The 26,387-nt window shown below is 45.1% G+C and overlaps 1 protein-coding gene and 1 long non-coding RNA gene across 2 annotated transcripts; both read left to right on the top strand.

Moving 5' to 3' along the window:
* Window positions 1-2,846: 2,846 nt before the first annotated feature.
* LOC146599395 (uncharacterized) lies at window positions 2,847-6,304 on the top strand. The gene is made up of 3 exons (XR_014895015.1): window positions 2,847-3,265; window positions 4,464-4,559; window positions 4,734-6,304. It is a non-coding gene; the product is annotated as an uncharacterized LOC146599395 (long non-coding RNA).
* A 9,693-nt stretch (window positions 6,305-15,997) lies between these two features.
* Window positions 15,998-25,413, top strand: KCNE4 (potassium voltage-gated channel subfamily E regulatory subunit 4). The gene is made up of 3 exons (XM_085298571.1): window positions 15,998-16,144; window positions 22,175-22,388; window positions 22,837-25,413. Exon 3 carries the CDS (start codon window positions 22,863-22,865, stop codon window positions 23,352-23,354), a length of 492 nt encoding a protein of 163 aa, XP_085154697.1. The 5' UTR covers window positions 15,998-16,144; window positions 22,175-22,388; window positions 22,837-22,862; the 3' UTR covers window positions 23,355-25,413.
* The last annotated feature ends 974 nt before the right edge of the window (window positions 25,414-26,387 follow it).

Consider the following 26,387-nt stretch of genomic DNA (forward strand, 5'->3'; position numbering starts at 1 on the left):
AACAGCCATATGCCACGCTTTAATGTCTAGCTCCTGAAAATAATCTCCAAATATAAGCTACTTTGAGTGAATTAAGATTGCTTGTTCTAGATTAAAAAAGAAAACAAGAAGTGCAAAAGCAAAATGCCACATGGTACAGATAACCCTTTTGTGGCACAGGAAGACACAGTGAATGAAAATGAAGAGTCATCAAAAAGGTGTTCTTTTATTTTTTCTTTTAAAATGTTTCTGATTAATACTTTTCTACCTATTAAACAATTATAGCAAATATTTGTTTAGTTTTTCTCCAAAACTGTAACACTCTGTATTTTTGTAATTATTCCCAGGTAGCTGAAATGCAATTTTGTGAACATGAATGTCTTTAATGGAAAACTTCTCATGGCTTTCCACTGATCTGTGATCATAGTAACTGCTTTTTGAAACAGGCCCGAAAGATAGTGCCTTTAATGCCTCTGAAATGGAAGGCTCTTTCTGTGCTTCTGCTGTTCATGGCTCCTAGAGAGGGCGGGGAGAAATTCTGCAATATGCAAATGCTAATGGCAAGAGAGAATCTGTCTGTTGCATCTAACTCCCGTTCGGTGGGATAGCTCTGTGTGCCACTCTGGCAGGAAGTGCTGCGTGAAAGCAGAGCTAAGATTACAGCTTGCACTTAGCTAATTAATGCAGGTGGTGTTTTAGAGATTTACATTAATGACACCGATCAGATACAGTTCAGTTTTTTCTGCATAAGAGTAACATCAGAGATCTTGCTGCAAACGTGTTATTTTTGATGCCATTCCTAGTGTATCTTTTTCTTTTAAAGCTTAAGTGTATAACTGATAAGATTTAAAATGACTTGCAAAGAACAGAGTACAACACAGTTTTTGTTTTTTGGAGCTGCTGGAAGGTATGTTGTGGATGCTTAGCAAAATATAAGGGAACTAATTGCTAAAAATCATTTAGAATTTTATGTCTAATCATTTGGCTTCTCTGGAATCTCACTCGTGTTTACTGAGCACTGCTGCCAATGCTCTTGGGAATGAAATCTTTTTGCTTTGTTTTGTTGCAGTTCGTGACTTAACCACTCTGTTCCAGCTGAAGTTGCGTAATGAAAATATCGGGAAGACTCATAAATATATACTTGAGAATACGAATGAGCAATCTGGCCTGTTCAGAAATCTCATCCTCTTTCTTCTTCTTTCCTGCTAAAGTTGCATATGAGTCAAAGCAATTTTAAACAATTAGATTTTTCAAGAATGATTTTTGTATTAAAAACAAGGTAAAAATGGGCTGATAAATTTGTGACTTCCTGTGAGACTACTAGTATATTTACATGTGTGCATGCACACAGGCATGCACACTGATGTGCTCAACGCCCTGTAGGCTCTGCCCTGCGGTAGGTTAGGAAGGTGGAATATAGCCTATATTTAGGGCCAAAAGGTTTTGGTTGGCCCCTACTTCACGCGGACCAGCGTGGCTCTCCTGGGAATGGCGGTTTCTGAGAGGAGATCTGTGGTCTGCCTGTGAGGACAGTGGCATTTTCAGCCAAACTGAGGAGTTCGCAGTGTTACAAAGGGATGTCTACTTTTAAATCCTTTTCCTATTTACTCCTATCGGCTTTATCTTCCTTCAGTAACTTTTGGTTATACTGTGCAGTGGTCAGGTCTTTATGGAGAGCCTTTTCTGTAATTCATGTTTATGTTCTTGATATTTTTTTTCCTAAAAATTGGACTCTATTAGATTTAGGTACAATGGATACAATGTCCAGTGCTTCCGTTTTTGCGTAAGGAAGCTCCCCAGTGCTCATTTGGGTGGAAAGGAAGGGCTCTGTTTCACAGTGCCTGCTGTGGGGGCGAAGTTTCCTGGGCCGCGGCAATGACGAGCACTGCTGGGTGCAGCAGCCCCGTGGAGCTCTACAGGAAGCGGAGGACTTGATCCAGCTAACAAACAAACAGCTTACGCCGTGTTGGTACTATTTTTCCCCTTCCTTTTGTGTTAGTCTAAACATCCTACAGTTCAACCGAGGCGGTGAGTTGCCGTTCAGACCTTTGCAGTTTCACCGCTACCAGGCGCGTCCCTGGTGGCCCCTTCTCCACCACCCGCCCCCGGTCGCGGCGGTGGCCGCCACCGCCTTGGCGGAGTTAATCTCTTCTGGATCCCAGAACCTCTTCCGACCTGCTCTGCTCCCCTGGCAGCAGGGGACTGCTCCGCACGGTCCGGTCCGGGATCTGCCGGCTTTTCCGCCGTACAGCTTTTTCCTATCTTCTCGTGTGTTTTTTCCTGACAGTTCTTCCCCTAGAGACCTGCCTTGCTCCCATCGCCGTCATACGTCTTCTGCAGAGTGCGGAGCTGATTGACCTCCTTTTTTTCCTGCCTTAGCTACCTCCCTAAACTGAGATTTTCAAAGCTGAATTGTTTTAGCGTTTTCAGATGCCGCTTTCCCATTACAGGAACGGGGCAGCAGCCCCATGCCTATGATCTCTGAACGGGTCGTGCTGAGAATCCGTCACAACCCACAGTTCACTACTGAAACTTTTCCGCTGTATTTTGCTATAAAAAACGCAACTAGATGTCTAGCAAGTAGAGGGCAGCCTAGCTGTATCGCTCTGAGTGTGTCCACTGAGTCTGGGCGCCCTGCAGAGCTGCTTTACTTGTGCGTTCCCAGCGCGGGCTCAGGAAGAGCCGCGCTGGTTTGAAAACGCAAAGACTCTTCCGTCGATCCTGCAGTTACCAGTGCTCCGTCTCGTTCCTGCAGTTTCTGGACCGCTCCGTGAACACACACGATGGGTATAACAAACTTCCCTATCTAGCTTCCCACCGCGCGCTCCTGCTGTAACAGAGGCGGCAGCCGGTCCGAGTGGGGCAAGCGGAGAGCGCTGCTTACGGGTCTGCGCGCTGGCAGCTCCTCAGCGACGCTGCAGGGAACTTAACGGTACACAGATACCCGCGGCCTCAAGCCTGTGCTTATCAGCCTGCTGCACGTTTTACAGCTATCTACGCAGCCCATATGTGTGATGAGCAGTGCTGACATCAGAACGTTTCACTCAGCCGAAACCCCTTCCTCTCTCCTTCGGAAAGGTTTTGTCCCTTCATCAGTGGTGCTGGCAGCAAGCAGCACAAGCGCCTGAAGTACTGCAATTATCTGGTACGGCGGTGGGTCAAACAGCCGTGCAGGCTCCTCTGTGAATCACGTGTGCTGGGAAGAAGGAATTGCTGACATACACCAGATGAACTAGCATTACCATCCTTCCATAAAGATTTTTTTTTCTTCTACTTCCCCAAAATGGTATGTACAGAAAATTGCCATGCTCTGAATATATGGTTCTGGTGTCGCAGAATATAGTTTATTTAAATTTCTATAACGTAATGGGCTCTTGCAGAAGGATGATGTGGACAAATTGGAAAACATACGGTAGGTAGAAAATGCTACATTATTAAATTGCAGTAAGCACTCAGTATATGGTGTTCTTAAACAGGATCTCTGCTTTTTTTTTTTTTTTTTTTTTTTTTTTTTCCCCATGTTGGAAAATAAGCCAAAATAAACCTTTCAATTTTTTATGATTTCATCAGCTGCAAATATTTTTTTTCAAGAAACCATAGAATTACCAGAAGATACAGTTATCTGGTCTAAAATGTCTTGGAACATACCCCGTCTGGCAGAGCCTTTTTAAGGGAAAGGTTTACCAAGATGCATGAGCACATACACGTTGCATCAGCTGCCTTTTCTGTGGGTAAGAAGCGGCCGAGGTCCGCTCCGAAAAGCAGAGGAATGGGGGCGCTCAAGGGGGGGGACCCGCGTCGGGGCGCCTGGCGTGCCCCAGGGGCTTGCGCAGAGGTCCTGCCCGCTCAGGAGCCTCTCGCAGGGAGAGGAGAACCGAGCGCTCCCGTGGCACAGAGCTCGTTTTGTTCCTCCTCCTCCGCTTCCCGCTGCCTGCACGTACAACAAGTTGCCTTTCTGAAGCCGATGGGAAAAGAAAGGGAAGAGAATTTACCTAAGTTTCCTTGCATCCTGAAACTAAAAATCCCACCCTGATCGCCAGCGAGCGAGAGAAGTTGGAGCTGCCGAGCCGCGAGCCCTCGGGTACGCGTCCCGCCTTTGCACGGCTGCGGGAGCTGAGGGACGGGCGCAGGACGGCACCGGGGCCGTGGGGACGCGCCGCCCGGAGCCCTTGCAGCCGCGGGCGCTGCGGGCGCTGCGGTCCGCGTGCCGTGTTCCCGCCGCGCCGCGGTGCCGCTGCTCGAGCCCTGCCGGCACGCGGGTGCGTCCCGCTGCTGCGGGCGGCGTGGCGCCGGCGGCACCGCTCCCGTGCCTGCACCTGCGCACGGCGCTGGTCCGGGCCCCCACCGCCCCCAGCGCGATGGCTTGTTGGATCGTTTCTGCCACGTCCCAAACCAATTCGGGATAATTGGAAACTGCGCTCCTACGCTTTCGGTCTTTTGGCTCCTGATGGTTTCCATCTGTCTGTGTTTGTTTACTTTTTCAGGAAAGTTCGTGCAGTCCGCAGAACAGCCTCGCCGCGCCGGAAGGTTCCCGTCCTGGCAGCCTGGCAGCCTGCTCCGCCTTGCAGATTCCTCTGCGGGTAAGCGCGGCAGAGACTGAGCAAACGCGCTGCAGAGCGCACGCGGACCCTGCTTACGGTTCCCGTTCGCCGCTGTGCCTGACGTCATAGCGCGCTCCCTGGCTTTTTGGAATGATAGTTTAATTAAGAATTGTTCTTTAAAGTGGCTATTTATTTCTCTTCCCGCAACTCCAGGTTGCGTGCGTTGTTCCCGCAGCACGCCCGCCCTGACCCGAGGCAGGGCCGTGGAGACTCCTGCGGGAGCACCAGAGTTGGACGAACTTTGACAGATTGCCTCCTCTGAGGACTTCGGCCCTGCACGGCATCCTCTCCACACCGTCCCTGAGGCCGTCCGTCACTGAGCTAGCAGACTTGCACGTGTGTGATGACGCTGATTTTCTGACTGAGAAAGCAGACGTGCAGTGTGCTTTCCCGTAAGCAATGGCACGGTCTTCGTACCACGTGCAGCCAGCTGCTGCGTAAGGGTTTGAGCCAAAGCCCAGGGAGTCGGAGGGAACCTCTCCCCGGACATCAGGAGCCTTCGGAGCCCTTCCGCAGGGGCTCAGTGTCTTTGAGCAGTAACTTTGGTAGTGAAGGACGCTGATTTGGCCGGTGACCTTCAGGAGAGGCTTCAGAAGATTGTACCCAGCTCATACTTCTCATTAATCTAGCTTTGATTTTCATCACCGTTCCACTTAAGAAACCCATTAGGATCTTGTTTAGCTTGTGTTTTTTCTTTTTTTTTTTTATATATCTTGCTGTGATTTTGATTTTGTTACCAATACCTTTCTCATAGCTTCTGGAGACAAACCAATAGCTTTAAAGATTAGTAGCCTGCCCAGATGCCTGCAGGTTCTCCACATCTGATAAAATAACTACCCATAATTTACAAATCTTTTAAAATTTGGAAGCATGTGGGGACTGCAGCAAAAGAACCTCTGTTTTAACAGAGTAGAGAACTCCTTTCATTGTTCTGCCTTTCTCACTAGCTCTAATGAAGGTGAAACCCTCACATTAGCTCTGTAGTAAGACACAACTCAGGCCTTTGCTCATTCCTTAATTTCTAGTTAAGAAAGTTGTAGGATTTATGTATGCTGAATGGAAGATACGGCTCTCTTAGTGTTATATAAAGATTGAAAACAAGTAATCTTTAAAAACATAATTCCAGTGACGATGCATAATCCCAGTAATTAACTAACTATACTGTGTAACTCATAGTATACCTCTCTATGCAGAAATGCATCTTGCTCTCAAGAAACGTACTTTATATTTGCAATTTTCAAGACAAATCAACAAAAGATGCTAAACCTTAAAGCCAGTGACCTCCTGCAGCTGTCCAGCGACCTGCTTGTCTTCCATTCCTGTTGGCTGGGTGGGGTAAAAAGCCTATAGGGGAAAAGCTCTTCAAGTCCAACAGACATTGTGATACCGATTTGGAGCTGCATGGCAGCCTCCGTACATCATCTTTGCATTAATTAAGCTGTTCCTTTATATTTTCCTTTCATTTCCTGCCTGTTAGCATGGTCTTATGGATTCTTCCCTGTAGCTGGAGCCATTGCAAGTTAGCTTTAAGCTCTGCTCTCAATTTTGCAGAGGCAACTGCTATCCAAGTCATCCTGGTAGCTGTGGGGATACGCTTGTTACATGGTACTTCTTTGCCTACTTTGCAGCTTGCAAAGGGAGAATAATTGTAGAGGAAAACATCTAGGAGCAATTAGAGCAGGTCCTTTGAGGAATCTAATTGTGCAACACCTCTTTCTACCTTACCTATTCCAGATTAATTCTCTTTATTTCCCTTTCTTCATCTGTTGGCTTGCTTTGTTCCAGAGCTCCCATCCAAACCAGTCTCTCAGGGGTTTCGTGATGCTACTTGGCATCCCTTGGGGAGCCCCAAGGTGGCTGCAAGAGCTGGGGTTGGGGGCTGCCGCAGGCCAGCCCTCTGCAAGGACACATGCCACCAGCCCGAGTCAGCAGTGTTCCCAACAAGCGAGTGATGTCGAAGGGATCAGAAAATCTGCGACGTGGAAGCTCCTGCCAGGGCGCCTCCCCTGGGAGGCGAATCATGTACTAGCAGAGGAGGGAATCAGTATCTCGGCCCTTCTGAGGTTGTGATAATTAACTTGTTTTTTTATTTCCCAGGCTACTAAACTGAAGTCTTGGTAGTTTAAAAGCATGTCATCTCCACTGATTTTCCAGGCTGGTCCAAACGATGATCTCAGAGGGGAGCTGTATGAATAATTTGGGGCACGATCTGAGCTTGCCTATACCCTGAAACTGGAGTTAAAGGAATCACAGACGCCAGTAGGGTATGAAGGATGGTGATAGATATTTATGCTGTGCAGTTAGAGGCTTTTTAAAGTGTTCCTCCGGGTAATGTTCTTGCTGCCTTGCTCACAGCTTTGTCCTGGTTTTGGCCCCGGGGAGGGGAGCGCAGCGCCGCGGGCACCCCAGGTAGCGGTACACCGTGCCCGGGGCAAGGCAGCGCCCCGGGAGGCTGCTGCGGCACCGGGAACGCGCTCGCTTGACTCCGTCCGCTCCATGCGTAGCGCTACGTGTTTCTCTTTGGCTTGTCTGTTCTAGCTTGTTTTACCTCTGAGGACGCTGCCTGTCCTCCTTTCTCCTTGCAGGACTTGCTTGACCACCCTCTGGTTGATCGTGTGTGCACAGCCAAGCAGCCCTAGCTCACGGAGCCGGGCTCCTGCCTTCCCTTTTTGGCTTGTGCCTTTTATTTCAGTTAAATCATCTGTCTTGAGACCCTTTACAGCTCCAGTTGCTGCACGCACTTCACCCGAAGTCGTTATCCCTAGTGCTCCGTGGGAAGTCAGGAAAGCCGGGCAGTTTCCGCTTACAGTGCTGCCGTCAGCCACGCCAGGTGCTCAGCGAGCTGGCCACCGGGGCGCTGCAAACGGCGGTGGGGGGTATTTTTAACCAGTGATGCTCGGGAATGCACGAAAATATGTATGGGAGGATGGATCGTAATTGTGATGGGGAAGAGAGAGGGTAGGGAAGTCTGGCAATCACTTTGTTCTCCCTGCGTAAATAAATCACCTAATGCCCAACCCCTTTCAAACCTGCAATTTACCCCCAGTGCCGCTAAGTGTGCTCTGGGGAGTGGAAGAATGTGTCTAAATATGAAACGTGTATTAACGCTGGGGGAAAAGAAAACGTAGGAGGAAGAAAATACCTTGACAGATTCTGGTCTTAAAAGGAGCCTGCTGAGCAAGAAAGGCTGCAACTACGCAGAAAACTTAACTAAAATACAGTGAGAGTGTTTCTTCAACTTCTAGGGAAAAAAAAAGGTTTTTAAAAAATTACCATTGATACGAAGAGATTGTAGAAAGGGGGAAAGGAGATTCTGCCCCCGGTGGGAACGACCTCCGCGCACGGGCTCGGGAGAGCCGCCGGGAGCGCCGGGCAGCGCTGCGGCCGCGGCCGCGCGCCCGACCTCGCGAGGCGCGTTCGGGTGGCCGGGGAGACGGGAGGCGAGGCGGGCGCGGAGCCGGGGGCGTTCGCTCGCGCCGGGCGCCGCCTCCCCCCCGCCACCGCGAGAGCTCGCCGGGTTATTCGCTTTGCAAAAGTTGCTTGGTAAGCGGCCGCCGCTTCCTTTTCACGGACAGTGACTGGGTGGTGCTAATTCCTAGATGGAAACTTCGTCAGCTGAACCAATTCTACCTGAAAAAGCTTTTTATAAAGCAGTTTCCTTCCAAGATGTCACCTACAATTAATTACCTTTTTATCAAGGTTTTATTTGTCGATCTTTATTTTGCTCTCTCTTTGAATGACAGGAACTTTTTAGCCACTGGGGGAACACACTTATGGGGTAACAGGTTGTGGCAGTGCCGGTCACCTGTCAGTGCATCGATTATAATCACGCTTGTCTGCAGCAAACGACCTGGTGAACAGCAGTGAAGAAGTTCATTCCCCCCTGAATTTGAGAGGCTCATACAAGAGCAAAGACCTGTGGTTCTGACTTGGCTCCTACCCATTTTGGAACTAGAAAGGAAAAAATAATCCAGTTACAAATATTATCAGATTCTTCTTAAAGACAAGGCTGTGCTTCCTGTGTCTTTAGTTTTGAAGAAGACGGAACAAAGCTATCCCTCGATGAGAGTCCAAATGTAGCATCGTCATAAAGGTTATAGGAACCTCTCAGGGCTTTTCAAGCCTTTTCATTTCTTTTCTCACCCTTGCTCTCTGCTGGATCAGGAGCTGCTGTCTATAAAATCCATCTAGACGGCAGAGGGAATGGCTAACCTCGCCTTCCTTTCCTTTAGCTCTTTTTATGTCCCTAAAGAAATACCTCTAAGTATTGTAAAGCGTTCTCTCTCCAATCCTACTTTATTTATTTTGGAAATATTTTGAGTACCTCTATAATAGCAAAACAAGTCAAAATCTCTCTTTCTGCTTTTTTAAATCCATCCCTCGTAGTTTTCCTGGCTTAGTCAGGAGCTTCTGAACTCCCCAATGACTGTCCCCCTGCGGAGCAGGAGTGACTCAGTCGCGCTCTGCCTTGTAATAGTGGAGCGGGGGACTTGCACCGAGGCAGCAGGAACAGCTCAGATCAGAAATCTCCCCTTCTCGAGCCCGCAAATCATCATACCACCTCCAAAACGAAATGTACTGACTAGGGGCTTTCATACCTCTTTCTTTCATTTATCTGTAATACTGCTTTCATGGATGAAAGGATTATTTTTTTAATTTTATTTTTATTTTATTTATTTTTTTTTTATGTTTTCAAGGCTAGTAAGAGGCTAAGCCGAAATAAGAGCTAAAACAAATCTTTACCTGTGGGGAAGGATGTTCTTGTTGCTAGGGTAGAGGTTGGACAGCTGGAAATTTATTGGCTTCCTGCTAACCTTGGAGTTAATCTCTCTCTACTGTAATTACTTTTCCTGCAGGATGATAAACGTAATACGTGCTTCACACACGTACCACTGTTACAGCAGCGCAGAGCCTAGCGTACGGAGTCCTATCTACATGGCAGCTCTTCTAATGCTGAATGCATTTAGTTTTTCGCGCGGAGTTTGAGGAGTAGGTGACTGATTTCTCTGCTGTGGGTTTGCTGCTGCGGTCGCCGCAGCGGTGTTGCACAAGCGCTTCGACCGCAGGGTCAGAGACGACCGCGCGCCTGTCCCAGCTGAAGGAAAACAGCGGAGTGAGACCGGGCTGGCTGGAGTTTCTCAGCCTCCCCGGCCCCGGCCGTACGGAGCGCGTAAGCCTCGCGCGGCGGCAGCGCCGTCGGCCGTTCCCGCCGGCCGCGGCCCCGCGGAGCCGCCGGCTGCGGGGAGGCAGCCCGCTCCCCGCGGGCTCGCCTGGCGCGAGCGCCTTCTGCGCCTTGCTGAAGCAAACGGCAGCTCAGGGGAGCAGCTGAGACACGCGCAGGCTCTGTTCTGGGGTCCCCGGGCGCCACGAGGGGTTCGGCAAGCAGGGCTCGAGGGGGGGCGAGGAGGGGAGCTTGAGGTCAGCCCTGCGCTTGCAAGGCTGTGCTGCTCGTGCCAGCTCTCAGCGCTCAGAAATCACAGATCAGGTCCCCAAACCGTTAGTTAGTTTCTGTGCGTTTGAGGTTTTATTTTTCGGTTTGCTGGTATTTGGGGCACGCAAAAGGCTAAACCTTTTCCTATGCCTGCAAGGGCGAGCAAATTTTCTTTCTTTCCTTATCTTTCCTTGTAGCAGCCTTGATTCCTTCTGGAACATATTGAAAAACATCCAACAGAAGGTTGTTAGCTGATGCTGACAGAAATCAGAGAATTGTGAATGGTGTCTTGACTACAACTGAATATCTCCGTAGCAGGAGGTGCGTAGGAAAATGGCAGGAGTTGATAGTGTGGGTCCTGCTTAAGAGAATTTGTGGATCACACAGCCCGAGTCCTGTACACCTCAGTCACGGACAAATTTCCAATAACTTACAGAGCAATTTGCTTCTTGTTTGGTTTCTCTTGCACCATAGCTTCTTCCTGAGAAGCCTTTACTCTTCATCATTAGAAAGGCAGTAATATGTAGTTAATACAGATGCAAAGGAGCATGGACTGGTTTTCATCTATGTTTGGTACAAATCTATAATTTTACTATTTTTCCATTTTAAAGTTTATTTCAATGCAAATCTATTATTTTGTCTATAATTTATATTTTCTTAATGAGGTCTTGTATTTTACTGTTTTTTAAAAGTTAGTTTAAAAGCTAAATTTAACAGAAATGCTATTGAAGCTGTCCTTAGTGTGCCTTAGTGTATGAAGCTACGGTACATTTCCTTATTAATTAAAAAGTCATCCAATATCCTGTGTGTGTTACCTTCCCGCAGTAACACCCAGTTGCCTCTGTTTCATGGCAGTCTAATTTCCTTTGCAGCGTTTGTTCCTGTGCATTGCTCGTAGCTATGGTGACATCCAAGTCGGCCCTTGTTAGGGATATATCAGCTTATTTCTGTAGTAGTTATTATTTCTAAGGACACTAGTAAAGTCTTTAGCACTAGTCTGTCACATGGATTTTTCCATGTGATAATGAACCACTTGGTTTAAAATTGACTGGTTCCGAAACGAAGGGTCATACAAGACAATGGAGATGAAATGAAAGCCCTAATAAATTAGGGGGCAAAGCCTAGGCTCATGTTACTCATAAGACTTCAAAAATCATTAATTTAGTAAGTTGAATGCTTTCTGAGCTAAATTATAGAGAGGAGCTGGACATGGTATGCGGAGTGTCTCAGAAGTGGATACCTGAATCAGCGCCTATCGTTTACTTTTTCAGATGCAGGAGGCCATGAAAGCCATTCAAGAGAAAAAAAAACCTAAAAGCAGAACTCAATATTTTGGCAGCAACCGAGGCTTCCCCACATTGTCAGTTGACTACCATCATGATTTCCTCATGAGATATATCGTGAGCTTTTCAAGTATGAAATAAGGTCTATCACAACTTCCTACTGTATGAAGTTAAAACTTGCTGTGCCTGAGGTGGGAACCTCCACTTGTTTTGGTGGGTACCAGAGATGGTCTGTGCTCCACAGCATAAACACAGGTGGTGTTTGAGAGGCAGGTGACTGCAAGGTTGTACTGGAGACCAGCAAAACATAAAGCGTGAAACCTGCAGATGTTCCAGCAACATCCCGAAAGGGGACGGATCAGTAGGTAAAGCTGAAGTGGTGCTTTGGGGGCACTACAAAGTGCTGATCACCCTTCACTGGCATTGACAGCGATGGTATATGAGGTTATTAGACTGGTGACTTACAGAGCCGTGTTAGTGGGAATTTTATCTAAGAAAGAATTTAAGTATTAAGCCCAAAGGGCAGAATGTGATTCACCTTATAGAAAAACAAACAAACCCCAGCAGCTTCAGTGGGAAACGACTCCTGTGAGGAATTGTTGTGTCTAACGGAAATGAGAAGTTCACAGGCTGAGCCGGTGCTCGTTGATTGGCTGCAGTATAACAGATATTTTCTTTCCTTAAAGCGGAGCATAGTGGGAGACTGTGAGAGAATACTCCTCAGGCTGTGCAGCGGCTGCGGACTTCCTCTTGCGAGACTGCAGGACCCAACAAAGTCAACAGAGGCTCCGGAGAGCCCAGCGGGAGCCCGCGGCTTGACCTCAGCACACGCAGGGCAGAGGCCAGCGAAAGCCAAAGGTAGCCAGCCGGCCTCTGTATCAATCGTTACATCTGCTGCTTTGCAAGTAATTGAGCTCCTGATTTAGTAGGGTGCTTTTTAGGTAAAGTTCAACAGTTCACAACGAGAAGAGTCTGAATTTCTAGAAGCTGCTGCTCAAAAAGTAGCGTGGCATCCTCAGAGTTTTCAATGTGTTCCTTGTTTTGAAGGTTTTGCAGCTGCTTTTTGTCCTTTTCAAAACAAAAAGAGATATTTCTTGCTTTACTGTGATTCCCGTGCCACACAGGAGATCAGAACAAGCTTCTTTTGCCCTCACAGCCTCATACTTGCATCCTGGCATGGTTCATCATCCAGCTTCATAGCAACTTCATGCTGTCTACTTTTTAGTTTATTTTCTGTGATAGTCTTCGCAGAGAATTAGCTTGATATTTAAAAGGAGGCTTCATAACAGACTGAAACATTGATGGGAATTTGTTTGGTTTTATTTTGTTAGTTCTTGAGTTGAGAAAAAATAATGGAGGATCAGTTTTATTTTAGACATGTTGGTTTGTTCAGCAGCAAGTCACAAAGTTTAATCACCAAGACTTCTTAACTCCAGAGAACTCATTTTTCTCTTACTCGTGCTCATAGCTGATCCTAACGCTGAGATTATATCCACAGCAATTAAATCTGCAGATAGTTTTTCATTTTAAGTTGTTGTTTGCAAGCACAAGAGATTTTGGATGAACCTCTTCTGGGTTTGGGCTCCAGCCCAGGGAAGATCTACCAGGCAATGAATATTTGGGCAGCGAACTTTCCAGACCATGTAACCGTCTCTGCTGGAGAATGAGCAGCTTTTCAAAACTGGAGCAAAGCACAGCTTGACTCTCAGGGATGGGAGGCGAGGGGAGTATGCATGAGGCCTGGCCTCAGGCATCCTAGGAATGCACCTTGCGCCTGCCCCAAATCTGCAGGGAACAGAGCTGACTTTAAACTTTAGGGACATGCAGGAAAGAAAGTGTGTCTTTGGGGAGAAGGAAGGAACCGTTTCTGGCTGCTTTCTCTCAGAGGAAGATATTTAGGAAACACTCAGTGTTTTGCAATGAGAAGCTGTCCCGGCTGACACAGCATTGCAAACGTGTGGTGTGTGACTACTATTTCAGTGCTCAGAAGTATGTGAGGTATCTCACTAGAGACGGACACAGGCCTGTCCCACAAAAAAACCACACATGGTTGCCATTTGATATGATGCAATAAGTACGTTCATAAGCAGAGATGTCAGAAAAAAGCTACAGGGGCATGGACAACTGATACGAGTATGTGGCGCTGAGGAGCATACATCCATGTGGCTGGGCATTTTGCTTTGACTTTCAGTGTTACTTAAATTCTCCTAAAAATCTATTTCCTCTATCCCTTTCCTCCTACCCCTAGAGCCAAGCAAGGTGTTTTTAGAGGGTTTTGAGAGAAATGCTTTGGCAATCTGGTTTTTGAAGAACACTGAAGTTGTAAACTAAGACAATGTGGGAGGAAACAAGTGAGAGGGACAGTAGTCATGGATGAAGAAGACAGGAGAAGCCTTAACTTAGAAGGTAAAACCTGAAATGTAAGGGAGGACTACACGGTTTGCAATTTTCAATGGCTTTCAAGTTGCAATTTCAGTTTATAATTGAAGGACTTGATATGAGAATTGCCTACATTCTTCTGCCAGTGCTACACAGAGAGCAGGCGGCAAAGCCCATGGGGCAGAGGGAGCCAGAGAAAGCGTGCAGAGGCAGCAGGAGGTAGCCAAGGAGAGCCATGGCTTTCCGCACGGCTGGCCTGACCGGCTCGGCCAGGTGGGGATCAAGAAAGCATAGAAGAACGTGGGTGGGCAATGTGGAGATGAACATTGTTGCTGAGGATGATTTATGTGAGCAATCATCACACAGTGTGACCTATATTTACAAGTAATATTCAGTTACATTGCTTTCAGGAACTCTTCTAACATTTCAATTTAAGAATGGATTAGTACTCCATTAATGGTTGAACATTCAGACATTTATGAAGGAGTCAGGAAGTCTTGTGAATATGACTAATTCAAAATTCTTTGGTCATTTAGTTCAAAGGAATATTAATTCATCTATTTTATGTTTCTAGACATACTTTTCTCTACATTTCCCATCTGGAGTAGAAATATTTTTTTCCCCCAAAATGCTTCATTTCAAGCGCTTGTTGAGAAAATGTAGAATCTCCCATATCTGTACAGAATTCCCCACTTCCTGTCACTACTTACATTTGAGTGAAATACTAGCTTGTGCTAATATGAAGAGCAAAAAGACCACACAAGACCACATGTTGTTTACTTTGGGCTGATTATTCACATGTTACTAGCAGCCAAGAGGGGAGACTGCTTTCCCCTAAGCTCTAAAAGCATAAAGCATCAAACTAATAGTTGTCTTTATTTTAACAAAATATATTCAAGAAGGAGTTGTATCTCCCCACTGAGATATAAATGCCTACACTTGAAAAATATGTCCCTTCTGTTTTCTTTTATCATGGACAAGTAAGCTGCCCCTGCTTAGAGTAGGCAACTAAGTGTTACTAAGCTTCTTTTCTTCTATATCACTTTTTTATAAATTGGGGAACTTCATTTTGATTCCTTTGATGCAGGTAAGCTTGCCGCATTGTCAAAGTGCGCTCTCTCTCTCTTTGCTTTCTTTTCAGCACGTGGCACGATGACAGTTTTCCGTGGGACGGCATGCCTGTGGACCACCTGGTGACCACTGCAGAGAGTCCCGGAGGCTGGCATGCTTTCCTTCTGCTCAGTTTGATGCCAGGTACACCTCCTCTGCTGAGTGGGAAGCCACCGTGCTGCCAAGGCAAACGTCAGGAAGCCTTTTCCTGCCAGGTTTTTCCTCAGAGGACTTTCCAAGGTCTATATCTCTGAACTCTTGAAATTTCTTGCATGCAAGGAGCATCCAAAGGGTGTTTGCCTTGCTCAGGAACCTGATTGTGGAAAATTACATTGCTAGGGCTCCATCAGTTCTCCATGAAGCCAGATTACCAACGCTTGGTAATCTCAGTTACTCATGGCAGCTTTCTGATGGGTTCATCCTTCAGGACCGTGAGCTCAGCCTTGGATTTAGAATTGCCGTTTTGTGCCACCCTTCTTCACCTTGTGGTGAGCTTCCCTCCTGAGAATATGCATCTTTTATTACCTCCTTTATATACTTTCTTTCCTCTTTGCTACACACCTGAGTTTCATCCTACTGATGTTATTTACACCCTAGATTGCTATGTTGTGCCTTTTGCTGTTTCCAAAACAGACTTTTGGAGTAAGACTACAAGTAGCTGTTCTGAGTATTTTTATGCTTTAAAAGTGAGTACAGTCAACCAATGCCAAGAGGTAATAAATAAAACTGCAGTGCTATCTTAGTTGCCTCAGCTTGAAAGGGGACTGCTGAAGAAAAGGGCAATGATGAAATCTGAACTGCATCTGCAATCCCATGAAGACACAGGTCAACAGAGTGGAGAGCCTGTGGAGAGCTGCCTGTAATGGCTGCAGCAAATGTGGAGGTTTCAAAACAAAAACTGAAAGGCAGTGTTACAAACATACATGGTGCTGATGTTGTACAAAAGCCTGAGGGCCTTGAACATCAGAAAGAGTTCAACATCCGGTATCCATGTGAAAGTGAAAAATCCAGCATACGATGAAGGTCACAGTGACCTGAGATGCCACGCTGACACAACTCCGAAACAGCATGGACTGCTTTTTACTTTGTGAACAAATTTTACAGGATTGGGAAAAAATAATAATGAAGAGAAATATGTCTGGTTCCTCTCAGGCCCTGCAACAGCTTTCACTTCTGCTGGACTGGATGTGTGGAGCTGAGAAAGTGTGATCTGTCCTTTCAGGTCAGCTCACATCCATATCCGGGAGAGGAGACTGGATTTACCGCTCCGTGTTTTGTTCCTTGGAAGAGATGGAAGTTCACTGTGAGACTTGTCTCACAGTCTTTATTGTGTGCTGTTGTGGGTAGAATTGGGTTTTCTGGTAAGTGCACTGATATGCTCTCCTGTGCTGTCCCTCCCAACTGTCCTTTCTTTTTTTGAGTGCTCGGTATTCAAACCTGTCCTACAGTATTCAACATCTGTCCAGTGTTAATAGAGATTAATATGAAATCTCCCTTCAATGCTGATAGATATTTAGGTATTTTAATCACTGAATAGATAGAAAACTAAATATGCTCCATGCAGGAAACCAGCTTCATTCCTTACTCTGTGTTAGTAGTTATGTTCTTCGCGCTCGCAAAGAATGTAACTCACTCCACTGGGCACATAGCTGAGACCGAATGCTTTTATATAGAAGTTATCATCTTTACTATTTCTTGATGTACAGAAACTAAACTGAGCTGCTGAGGTTTAGTTAAACTAAGCAACAACTTTGTCCTTGACTTCAGAGCCTGTGATTTTCCCTAATAGTTAAATTCTTGTCTTTCTTTTCTTTTCTCCTCTCAAATTCTTCTAGTTGTGGTGGATCATGAGAAGTGTTGTGTCACTATGCCAGTGCAACTTAAATCATGGGGTCTATGATCCTTACCCTGTTCATTTCACGAGTGTGTCCTGTTGCCCTGTTCTTTTTGATTTCTAAATTATTTCGTTTTTTTTTCTAAAAAAAGCAAAATAAGCTGACTAATCTAGGATTTACTAATCTAGGTTTCCATTAAGCCAGCAGAGCTGAAAAGCAGAAAGAATAAGAGTTGTTGGATGAATTAACTATGACAGTAGAAAGTGGGTGGTGGGTAATAACTTTTTTGTGAAGAAGGCAGCAAAGTCCCAACAAGAGTAAATGCAACCTAAGAAAATGTTTCCTGGTATGAGGGATTGCATGTTTTCCCATTTGAACTTCAGTTATGTATAACTAGATAGCTAGACATTTATCAATGTATTTATAGACTTTCGCAGAATCACAGAAAGGTTGAGGTTGGAAGGGACCTCTGGAGATCATCCAGTCCAACCCCCTGCTCAAGCAGGGTCACCCAGAGCACGTTAATCAGGATCATGTCCAGGTGAGTTTTGAATATCTCCAGTGAAGGAGAGTCCACAACCTCTCTGGGCAACCTGGTCCAGGGCTCTGTCACTCTCACAGTGAAGAGGTTTTCCCTTATATTCAAGTGGAACTTCCTGTGTTTCAGTTTGTGCCCATTGCCTCTTGTCCTATCACTGGGCACCACTGAGAAGAGTCCAGCCCCATTCTCTTGACACCCTCCCCTAAGGTATTTGTAGATATTGGTAAGATCCCCTCTCAGTTCTCCAGACTAAACAGGCCCAGCTCTTGCAGTCTTTTCCTCCTAAGAGAGATACTCCAGTCCACTGATCATCTTCGCAGCCATCTGCTGGATCCCCTCATTGCTGGACTCCCTCATTGCTGGCTCATGGTTAACTTACTGGCTACCAAAACTCCTAGGTCCTTCTCCAGAGAGCTGCTTTCCAGCAGGTCGGCTCCAAGCCTGTACTGGTGCACGGGGTTATTTCTCCCTAGGTGCAGGACCCTGCACTTGCTCTTGTTGAACTGAGTAACTGTGAAGAGCATCACTTCCTTTTGGTCTACAGATAGTAACGTGGTATTGTGGATGGTATTGAGAAAATTGCCACCTTCCTCTAGAAATAGCTTGCATGAAAATGTAAAAATGTCTATTTATGTAGTATGAAAAAGCAAGCAAGAGTGATGGCAAGTGACACTGCATCTGGTGCCATGTGCGAATTGCTCAGATGCCAGGCCCGCCAAATGGTAGCGCCGTTGCACTGACGTATTCGGCAGTTACTATTTTTTTGGGCAGTGATCTACAAATGCATTACAATGCTGTATCCTCACATGACATGTAATTAGTAGATATTATTAGATCCATTTTATAAGCGGGTAAAGCGAAGCACGGAAAAGTAGCAGAAGGAAAATTCATAAACTTCGTATTACAAATAGGCCTCCTGGTGAGGCGGTGATTGGTTTGGGTCAGGCTGCCGTGTCCTGCTCTGGGAATTAGTGCGTGACCTGCTCACTGCTTTTGAACGTGCTCTTGTCTTCCAGCGTGCTCGCAAGCTTTGCCATTAATACTGACTAGCACAGAATTTGCAAGCAACAGGCACACTCCTGATCTGACATTCACTTTGAATAAGGAAACGTCACCTAACTTTAGCGGGCTTGGCTTTGGGGAGATTCATGGTTCCTGTTTCACCAAGGGACCAAATATCAGTATGTATGTTTTAGAATGGTAGGTCTTTAAAAGCAAAACCAAATTAAGCACACAAACATGACTTCTCATTGTGTCTTCCTCTCTGTTGGCAAACCCAATCTAGTTGAAATCATTTATGCTTGCTAAAAATACTGATAAAAATATTGAATATGTTTGCAGTCCTTTCCAAACTGCAGTGGCTGGGGTGTGTAAATCATAAATTGGTCAATATTTGTAAGGCAAAACTCTTTTCCCTCTATTTTTTATTTTTATTTTTTATATTCTCTTTTCCCTTTATTTTTTCCCCAATACTAAATTCCCAGTCATTACTTCTATTAAAGGTTTCATTAAACTTCCGCATGCAGGAAGAAAAAAACCCAATACTGTGTATCTCTCTGTTCTCATTTATATTTATCTTTATCTTTCTATTGTATTGATTTTCAGGTGATTATTTCTGAGAAGGAGCATGCTCAAAAACTCTTTAGAGTCGTTCTGTCAACATACACTTATCAAATGCATTCAGTTTCCCATAGGAGCTAGCCCTTTAAAGTTTGTGTCTTGTTTCTTTAATCTTACTAAATTGCTAAAAGTAAAAAAGAAAGATGAATGCAGCATCGGGACTGTAGATTATGCCAGTAATCAAGGATTAGGCTTATATTTTCCACATCAGCCTGCAGAGAGTCATCTGACTCTAAGGACATTTCATGTTGTCCTCATAATGGATTCTTTGTTCCTTTTTTTTGTCCACTCTCAATTTTTTATTTGGAAAAAAGAGTTTGCATTACAGTCTCTCAAGCCATGTTGTGAAGAATTTCTACTCCATGGGATACCTTGAGTTACAACTTTTGCATCCTTTGGTGATGGAGGTTGCTGCACGAAAGACTGTAGGAGACAAGGACCTCGAAGAAAAAGAAATCTGGCATTGCTAACAATGTTGTGATCTTTTTGTTATTAGAGCGCCTGGCTATTCCCCAGCTTTATGAGTCTGAATGGTTTCCAAAGAGGGATTTGGAAGGTGGGAGCAACAGCATGAGAATTATTCTTAATTTTTATAGCCTAATTGAGAGTGACACAAAGGAGGTGAAGGGGGACAGAAAACAGGCAATAGCTGGAAGTATAAGAAACTTGGAAGTGATACTTTAGGGAAAATTCCTTAAGTTTTGTAAAAAGCAAGAATTGTCTGGAAAGGAAGAAGGAAACCTCAAGCAAGAAATAGCTAGTAAATTTAACTCCAAAAAATAACATACTTAAAATTAAACATTTTTGCCATTTCTGCAGTTCTACATTATGCAATATAAAGTGTAATTTGAAGCAAAAGCCAGTTTGAAATGCAAAATTAAAAGGCACCAATTTTATGGGGCTTTTTTTTTTTTAAGAAAAAATATGCTTTCAACAGGGTACAGACTGAGAAAGCTGACTTATGGCACCGGTACACAAGCAGCATATGTTTTTCAGATGGTTATTCCTCTGTGTCTTCCTGTCCCTCCTCTTCATCTCTTCAAGAAGGCACAGGGAATCCTTCCAGGCCTTTTAAAATTAAACTGTTTTTCAGCATCAGAGGCTAACAGATGGGGAAAAATTGTGGTCATCAGCTAGCCAAAATAAACATAGCTGCAAAGAGTTTTCAGTAGTAATTATGTATGATTATGCAATTAAGTCATTTTTCAGTGAGATTTCAAGGGATTGCATAAATGTGGATGTGGCTGATCAATCTTCCTGTGCACTGGTTGGATGCTGAGGTTCATCTTGGTATCTTCACACAGAGTTTCACCCACATGAAGAATAGGCTATTGGGCAAATAAGAGTCGCTGTTCCCCGTGGGCACTCATGGTGGTGTTGGTCTGCCAGCAGGTCCCTTGACTTCCTGGTGGGAGCTGCGTGGTGTTGGTGCCTCTGGACATTTGAGACATTTTCACATCGAGGTGAAGATCACATCACTCAGCAGCAGGAGAAAGGACAAGCTTTAGGTCTTCAGGATCAAGCACCTTCAAATCTGGGATCTTAGGGGCACACAGAAGGGTTTTCTCCTTGTAGTGAGCCAAATGTCATTCACCCAGTTTTCCTGGGCGTTTCCCCTTCACTCTGTGAAAGTCCTGCAAAAAGAGATGTGACACACTGTGAGGAATGCTTCACATTCCAGATTTATGGAGCTGAATGCAGGAACAAATGGCCAACATGCTGTTCAGGAAAATGTGTGAGACATGGAGCTGAGAAAGATGTGAAAGAAATATTCCTCAAAGTTAGCCAAAACACCCGAAGACTTGCTCTGAGTTATGCTTTAGCCTATCAGTTGATACGTTCGTGCTGCCTGCTCAGTATTTTGTAGGGAACGGGGTGGAAGAATCCAGACTTGGCAAGCTGGTGCTGCAGACAGATTTTGTCAGATGAAATCCTGATAGACTTTAGTCCAACATCAACAGCTCCAGAGCTATCATATGGGAACATGCAAGGAAAAGATAAAACCAACAACCTAAAGGGTGCATCCTCTGTTTTAAGGGGCAGAGAAGGGAATCTGTTTAATGTAATTTTTTTCCTTTCTTTGTAGAGCTCTTCAGAGAAACAATGGAAAATGTTGGCTCTAGTGGGTACAATTCTGTCTTTTCTTGAATTCCGAACTTCACTTAAACTTGCTCAATCTTTCTTTCTCTCTTGCCTTTACTTACTTGTGAACAGGAGTTTATCTTATCTGCCAAAACCTCAGAGGAGTTGTGAGGGCAGAATTTGGAAAAGAATTTGCTATCTATGCAAAAAATCCACAAATGACTGTGGAAAAAAACCCCAGACCTACTGTAGGAAAACTCCAGCACCAACTGAGTATTTTCTGGAAGCGAAGTGTCCTGTTACATAAACATCCTTGAAGCTTTGCAGAAGGGGTGACGTTCACATCACATATGTGGGGCCTGACTAATTGGGCTTTGTGTGTGAGGAGTGGGGATGGGGAGGACAAGGAAGTGAAATCCCCAAGGTGCAAGCAGGCCCTCTTCTTCCCATGACCTGCACTGTTGCTTACGTGTTGCAAAGGGGTCTCAGAGCCCCTGGTATCAGAGCGCTGATCACTGGGAACTTGGCAGGCACTGCTCCTGAGCCTCTGCCCTCCAAACCAGTCCAGGAAGCCCCTAGGTGTCCAGCTCAGCCTCCAGCTGTGGCTCAGCTGTGCCCTTCAGAGAGCATGCCTCTGCCCAGAGATGGTTATCATTTCATCATAGTAAAATCAGCATTAGTTTAGAGGTCTATATATGCACAAATGGGGTGCAGACTATGTAACTTCTGGCTTCTTCTACAAACAGTGGGAGAAGGGACATCTAACTTCAGGAGCTCTCCATCACCCTGCTGGAGGTGTCTATGACTTTCTGCTGACTTCCTGGGGAACCTAAATCCCATCGTTGCCTCTTTGATGCCTGAAGTTAGATGACACAAACACCCTTCCGTGCAGAGCTCTTGTGAGACCAAGGACCCAAATCTCCGCTGCCCTGCACCTTATGCAAAGCACTGCTGCAGCACAAGTCAAAAGCCACCACTTTGTTATGTGCACACTAGGAAGCTTTGTCACCAGTCCCAGGCAAAGCAAATATCCTCTCCTCCCCCATCTCTCTAGGGAAAGCTATGTATAGCAGGCATGTACGTAACATAGTAGTGTCAACTATAAAATCCTCACATATTTTTTTTATATTTTATGGCAAATGCCCACTAATGATTTGCAGACTTTTCTTTCTGTACAGCAGCTCTCAGGGTAACAGTTCAGATTTAGCAATTGGTACAGCAGGGAAAGGAACAGATTTACAAGCTGAAAGAGCCAGTGCTGAACCGGTTAGGAAAGAGTAAATCTGAATTCCCAACTCTTTTTCTTTTCACAGCTGTTAAGAGTTCAGTGGGTTGAACTGCAATCCTTCAAGTTCATCTGTTGACTCCAACACAAAACTATTATAAACTGTGCCTCTAAAACACGTGATGATACATTTCTTGAGAGCTATTTATTCCAGCTGCAGCAGAGGAAAGTTTTCAGAACGCCCAGCGCTTCATAGAGGAAAGGTTCAGTTTTGCAAGAGGGGGAATTATTTGCATACCGACGTAAGTTGCTTTTTGCTTTTTTCTTCCCCCTCCCCCGGCCCGTCCCGTTTGGTAAAATAACACTTCTAAATTTTTTTCCCCAGAAACAAGTAGGACAAAACTCTGTTTAAATGCCTAGCAGATTATTTCTATATAGTTTTCTTTCTTCTTTACTCATGAGGATTCAGGATTTTATACTCATAATAGAATTTGTCATGATTTAATATTAAATATTTTCTTGTCCTCTAACATTCTCTGTATCTGAGTTGTATTTTGTTCAGTTATGATTGTAATGCAGAAGTATGATAGACTGTGCAAGCTTCACTCAGATGTGTCCTGCAAGTTTACAAATTACAAGTAACAAAGAATAGTTTGAGGCTTTTAAAAATGGGTATTTTTACAGAGATGTTTCTTTCAAATAGTTGGTCCAAAGTTTGATATCTTATTACTCATATGAATTTTCCTCCAGGCTTTAACTGTGGTAAAGCAGTTTCAATGCTGAAGATGGACCATGCAAACATGACCCAAACCGTGCTTAATGCTGAATCCCACAACGTGGAGAAGAACAATGGCAACGAGTATTTTTACATCCTGATTGTTATGTCTTTCTACGGGATCTTCCTGATAGGCATAATGTTGGGCTACATGAAATCCAAAAGAAAAGAAAAGAAGTCCAACTTGCTTCTGCTCTACAAAGATGAGGAGAGAGAATGGGGGGGAGCTGTGAAGCCTCTACCAACCATATCGGGGCTGAAAGCTGTGCAGTTCCCCATGATGCTGAACATGCTGCAGGAGAGCATGGTGCCGTCTCTGTCCTGTGCCATCTGCTCGATGGAAGGCAGCAGTGTGAGCTCTGAATCCTCTTCCCCAGACGTGCACTTCACCATTCAGGAGGAAGTGCTGGATGCTGAACTGGGGGAAGCGTCAGAGACGCTTCTCAACGAGAGCAGCGAGGGGTCTGCAGAAAACATCCACAAGAACTCCTAGCAGCGGCAGGCCTGTTGAATCAGCTGCCAGAAGCGTGAGTGGAGCTCCCACAACCAATCTGTGGTTCTACTTTCCTGCTCTCCAGTGAACTCTCAGCTGGTATCTCTGCCCCGAGCCCAACGTGTTCCGGAGAGCTGGGAGGAAAAGGAAGAAGTGTCACCAAAATCCAAAGTGCAACTTTGCACATAATTGGGATACTTAATTTTTTACGTTACTCCTTCTCACCGTAAGAGCTAAGAACAAGGAGAGTATGTATATTTTTTTCTAACGAGGTAACTATTATTGCCAATGTCTCTGCGTATTTCAGAATTTTGTAAATATCTGGGAAATGTTCAGAGAACAAGTGCCTAAGACAGTGGGTAATACTCATTCACAAAAAACTGAGATAGACTAGAAGTACTTCTACCACATTTTTCTTATTAAAAAAACCCACAGACAACAACAGATTTGCTCACCAAGGCCTCAAAGGCTGAAGCTTCGTCTGTGCTGTGGTTGAAGGCAGATTGCAGCGTGGCTGGAACTGACCTAACCTGAATTTAGATACAGGAGAAACAATGAAAGGGGGGGGGGGACCCCAAAACCCACAGGTTTCCGGGAGGTTTGTAAAGTCCGAGTTCAGGTCCGTGCCACCACGCCTTGCTCTGGCTGTACCTGCGCCGGCTGGGTCAGGCATGTTAATGTCTGCTGCAGTTCAGCCTTTGACTGAGCCTCCAGTAGGAAAAAGTGGTTTTGTTTTTGCTTTTGTATTTTTTCAGATGTGTATATTTGCTCACTAAAGGCAAAGATCTCTAAGTAAAAAAAGAAATGATCTTTGTTACACGGTGTAAGAACTAGAAAGGCTTGAACAAATGCTGCTGTGTTACACTCTCTTGAAAAATGGGTGGAATTCAGAATAGAATTTAGCCTAGCAAAGGTGAAATCCTGGCTCCATTAGAGTCAACGGTAAGTCCTGCTGACTTTGGGGCACATGCACAAGATTTTGTGTTTCTCTATCGGAGTCAGATTCTCCATTTGAGGTCAGTTAAACTGTACCCATTTACATTACTAAAGAATATGGTCGTTCTGCTCTATTTAAGCTGGTGTAGATAAAAGTCATATAACTTCTTTTTAATTTTTTTTATTATATCAGCCTGCATGTGCCGCATGCATTTCTATAAAGTCATGAGTAACTACTTTTTAATACCATCACAAACTTTTACCCGACTTCAGTGGTACTGTGTTTTTTTCAAATACTCGTGATCTTAGTTACTAAATTATTGCACTGTTAAAAGGATTAATGTTAATATTTTAGCTAGGTATGATTATTTCAATCATACATTATATTTTATAATAACTTATTGCAATGTTTGGATTAGTTCTGAAGCATGAGGGCTAAAGAGCCTGAACCTAAAGCACTGCACAGGAAAATGCTTGCAAAATGTCTCCACGTATTTCCTGTGTTAAAATAGCTCTGTGATTTGTCCACTGGCATTAGAGCTCGAGAGAGAGCTTGAAAAATACGAACACTGAACAGCAGAGATGAACTGAGGCAAGAGCCTGCCGTGCTTCTGCCCTTTGGGAGCGAGAACGCTGTGTTTGGGCTCGAGGGGTTAATGCAACGTGAGGCACCCCGCAGAGGTATCGCTGCCTCCTTCCCGCGCAGCAGACCAAAAGCTCCGCTGCGTCCGTGCAGGGCCTCATTCGCTTCCTACCGAAGGCAGCGGGAGTTTTGCCATTGATTTCAGTGAACTTTGGACCGGACCATATAAAGCTTTTTGGTAGATTTACTTCAAAAGGGGCTGTATTAAGTTTGAAAGAAGCCAAATAAAGTTTGGCACTTTGCCTGGAATCACTTGAATCCTGAAACTTTCCAAATGAGACTGACATGAGCGAGTTGTCACATTTTCCACTGCTTTCTCCTCCATTCTTTTACTTTGGTATAAGTGTATTTGTAACTGTAAAAAAATGATGTATATAATTCCTATCACTAAGTTGTACATAATTGTCTCATGTATTTAAAGTTTATTGTTTCTACTGGCACTATTTTTTATTTAAATAAAGAAACACATTTCCTGGAAAAGATTCTGTGTTTGTTCACTACTACAAATAGGTTTCCAGCAAGGGCACTGGGCAAAGTTTCTGTGGTATCCTTTCTTAGAGCCTTTTTGAAATGTGCCCAGGTGTTTGACAGTGCAGCCGCGTCGCGGGCTGACCCGGGGCTGAGCCAGGTGCTCCGGCTCTGCCCGGCTCTGCCCCGGCTCTGTGGCACCAGGCAAGTTCCTCTGTGCGCAGGCTTTGGCTCGCGGTCTCATCACTGCTCTCTCGCTCCCGGCATTAGAGACGGGGAAGGTGTAAGAGTTCTGGGTCCCAGTGAAAGGCAGGAGTGTTTAGAGGCTGCTTGGCCCCGTTGTATCTCCTTCAAGCTGATCGTATGTATGAGGGCACTGGCACTGGTGGAGACCTACCTGGACGAGGTAATTTTAGATTATTTAAAAAATCAGGTTGCTCTCAAAGTAGATCTTCTAGCTTTAATGATATTCTAGGTACAAATCCCAGCAAAACCTGTTCCTCTGTGCTCTGCTGTCAGTTAAATAATCCTGGGGCCTGTTCAAAAGCTTCTGTGGACCTAACGCTACTCATCAGCACGCCTGCTTTTCCCTCTGGAAGTGAGACCTCTGGGGACACCCGCAGCCTCCCGGAACAGCTGGTCGGTAATGTTGCGTCTTCCACGTCCCACCCTACTGCTGTCTCGGTGTTTCAGTGTTTCCATTGCCACAGCAATGAATCAAGTAACTTCTGACAGGGCTGGTGATAAGACGGAAAAACAGAACAAAATGTAAATTACAGCTCTGCTTTGTGGACCAAAAAGCTAGCTTGTTCCAGTAGTTTCTTGCGTTAAATTGAGCCACTATCCAGGGAAACACCGTGTGCTTTGGGTCTATTTACAGTAAAGCGAGCAAGCAAGCACGAAAATGTGACCACTTCATTGCACAACTGAGAGAGAAGCATCCTTGGCCTGTGGGGAGACACAGGGTTGGGGAAAGCACGCCTGGT

This window comes from Rhea americana, unplaced genomic scaffold (assembly GCF_003343005.1).
Source record: "Rhea americana isolate MKP2758 unplaced genomic scaffold, rheAme1 scaffold_14, whole genome shotgun sequence".
Taxonomy (NCBI): Eukaryota; Metazoa; Chordata; class Aves; order Rheiformes; family Rheidae; genus Rhea; species Rhea americana.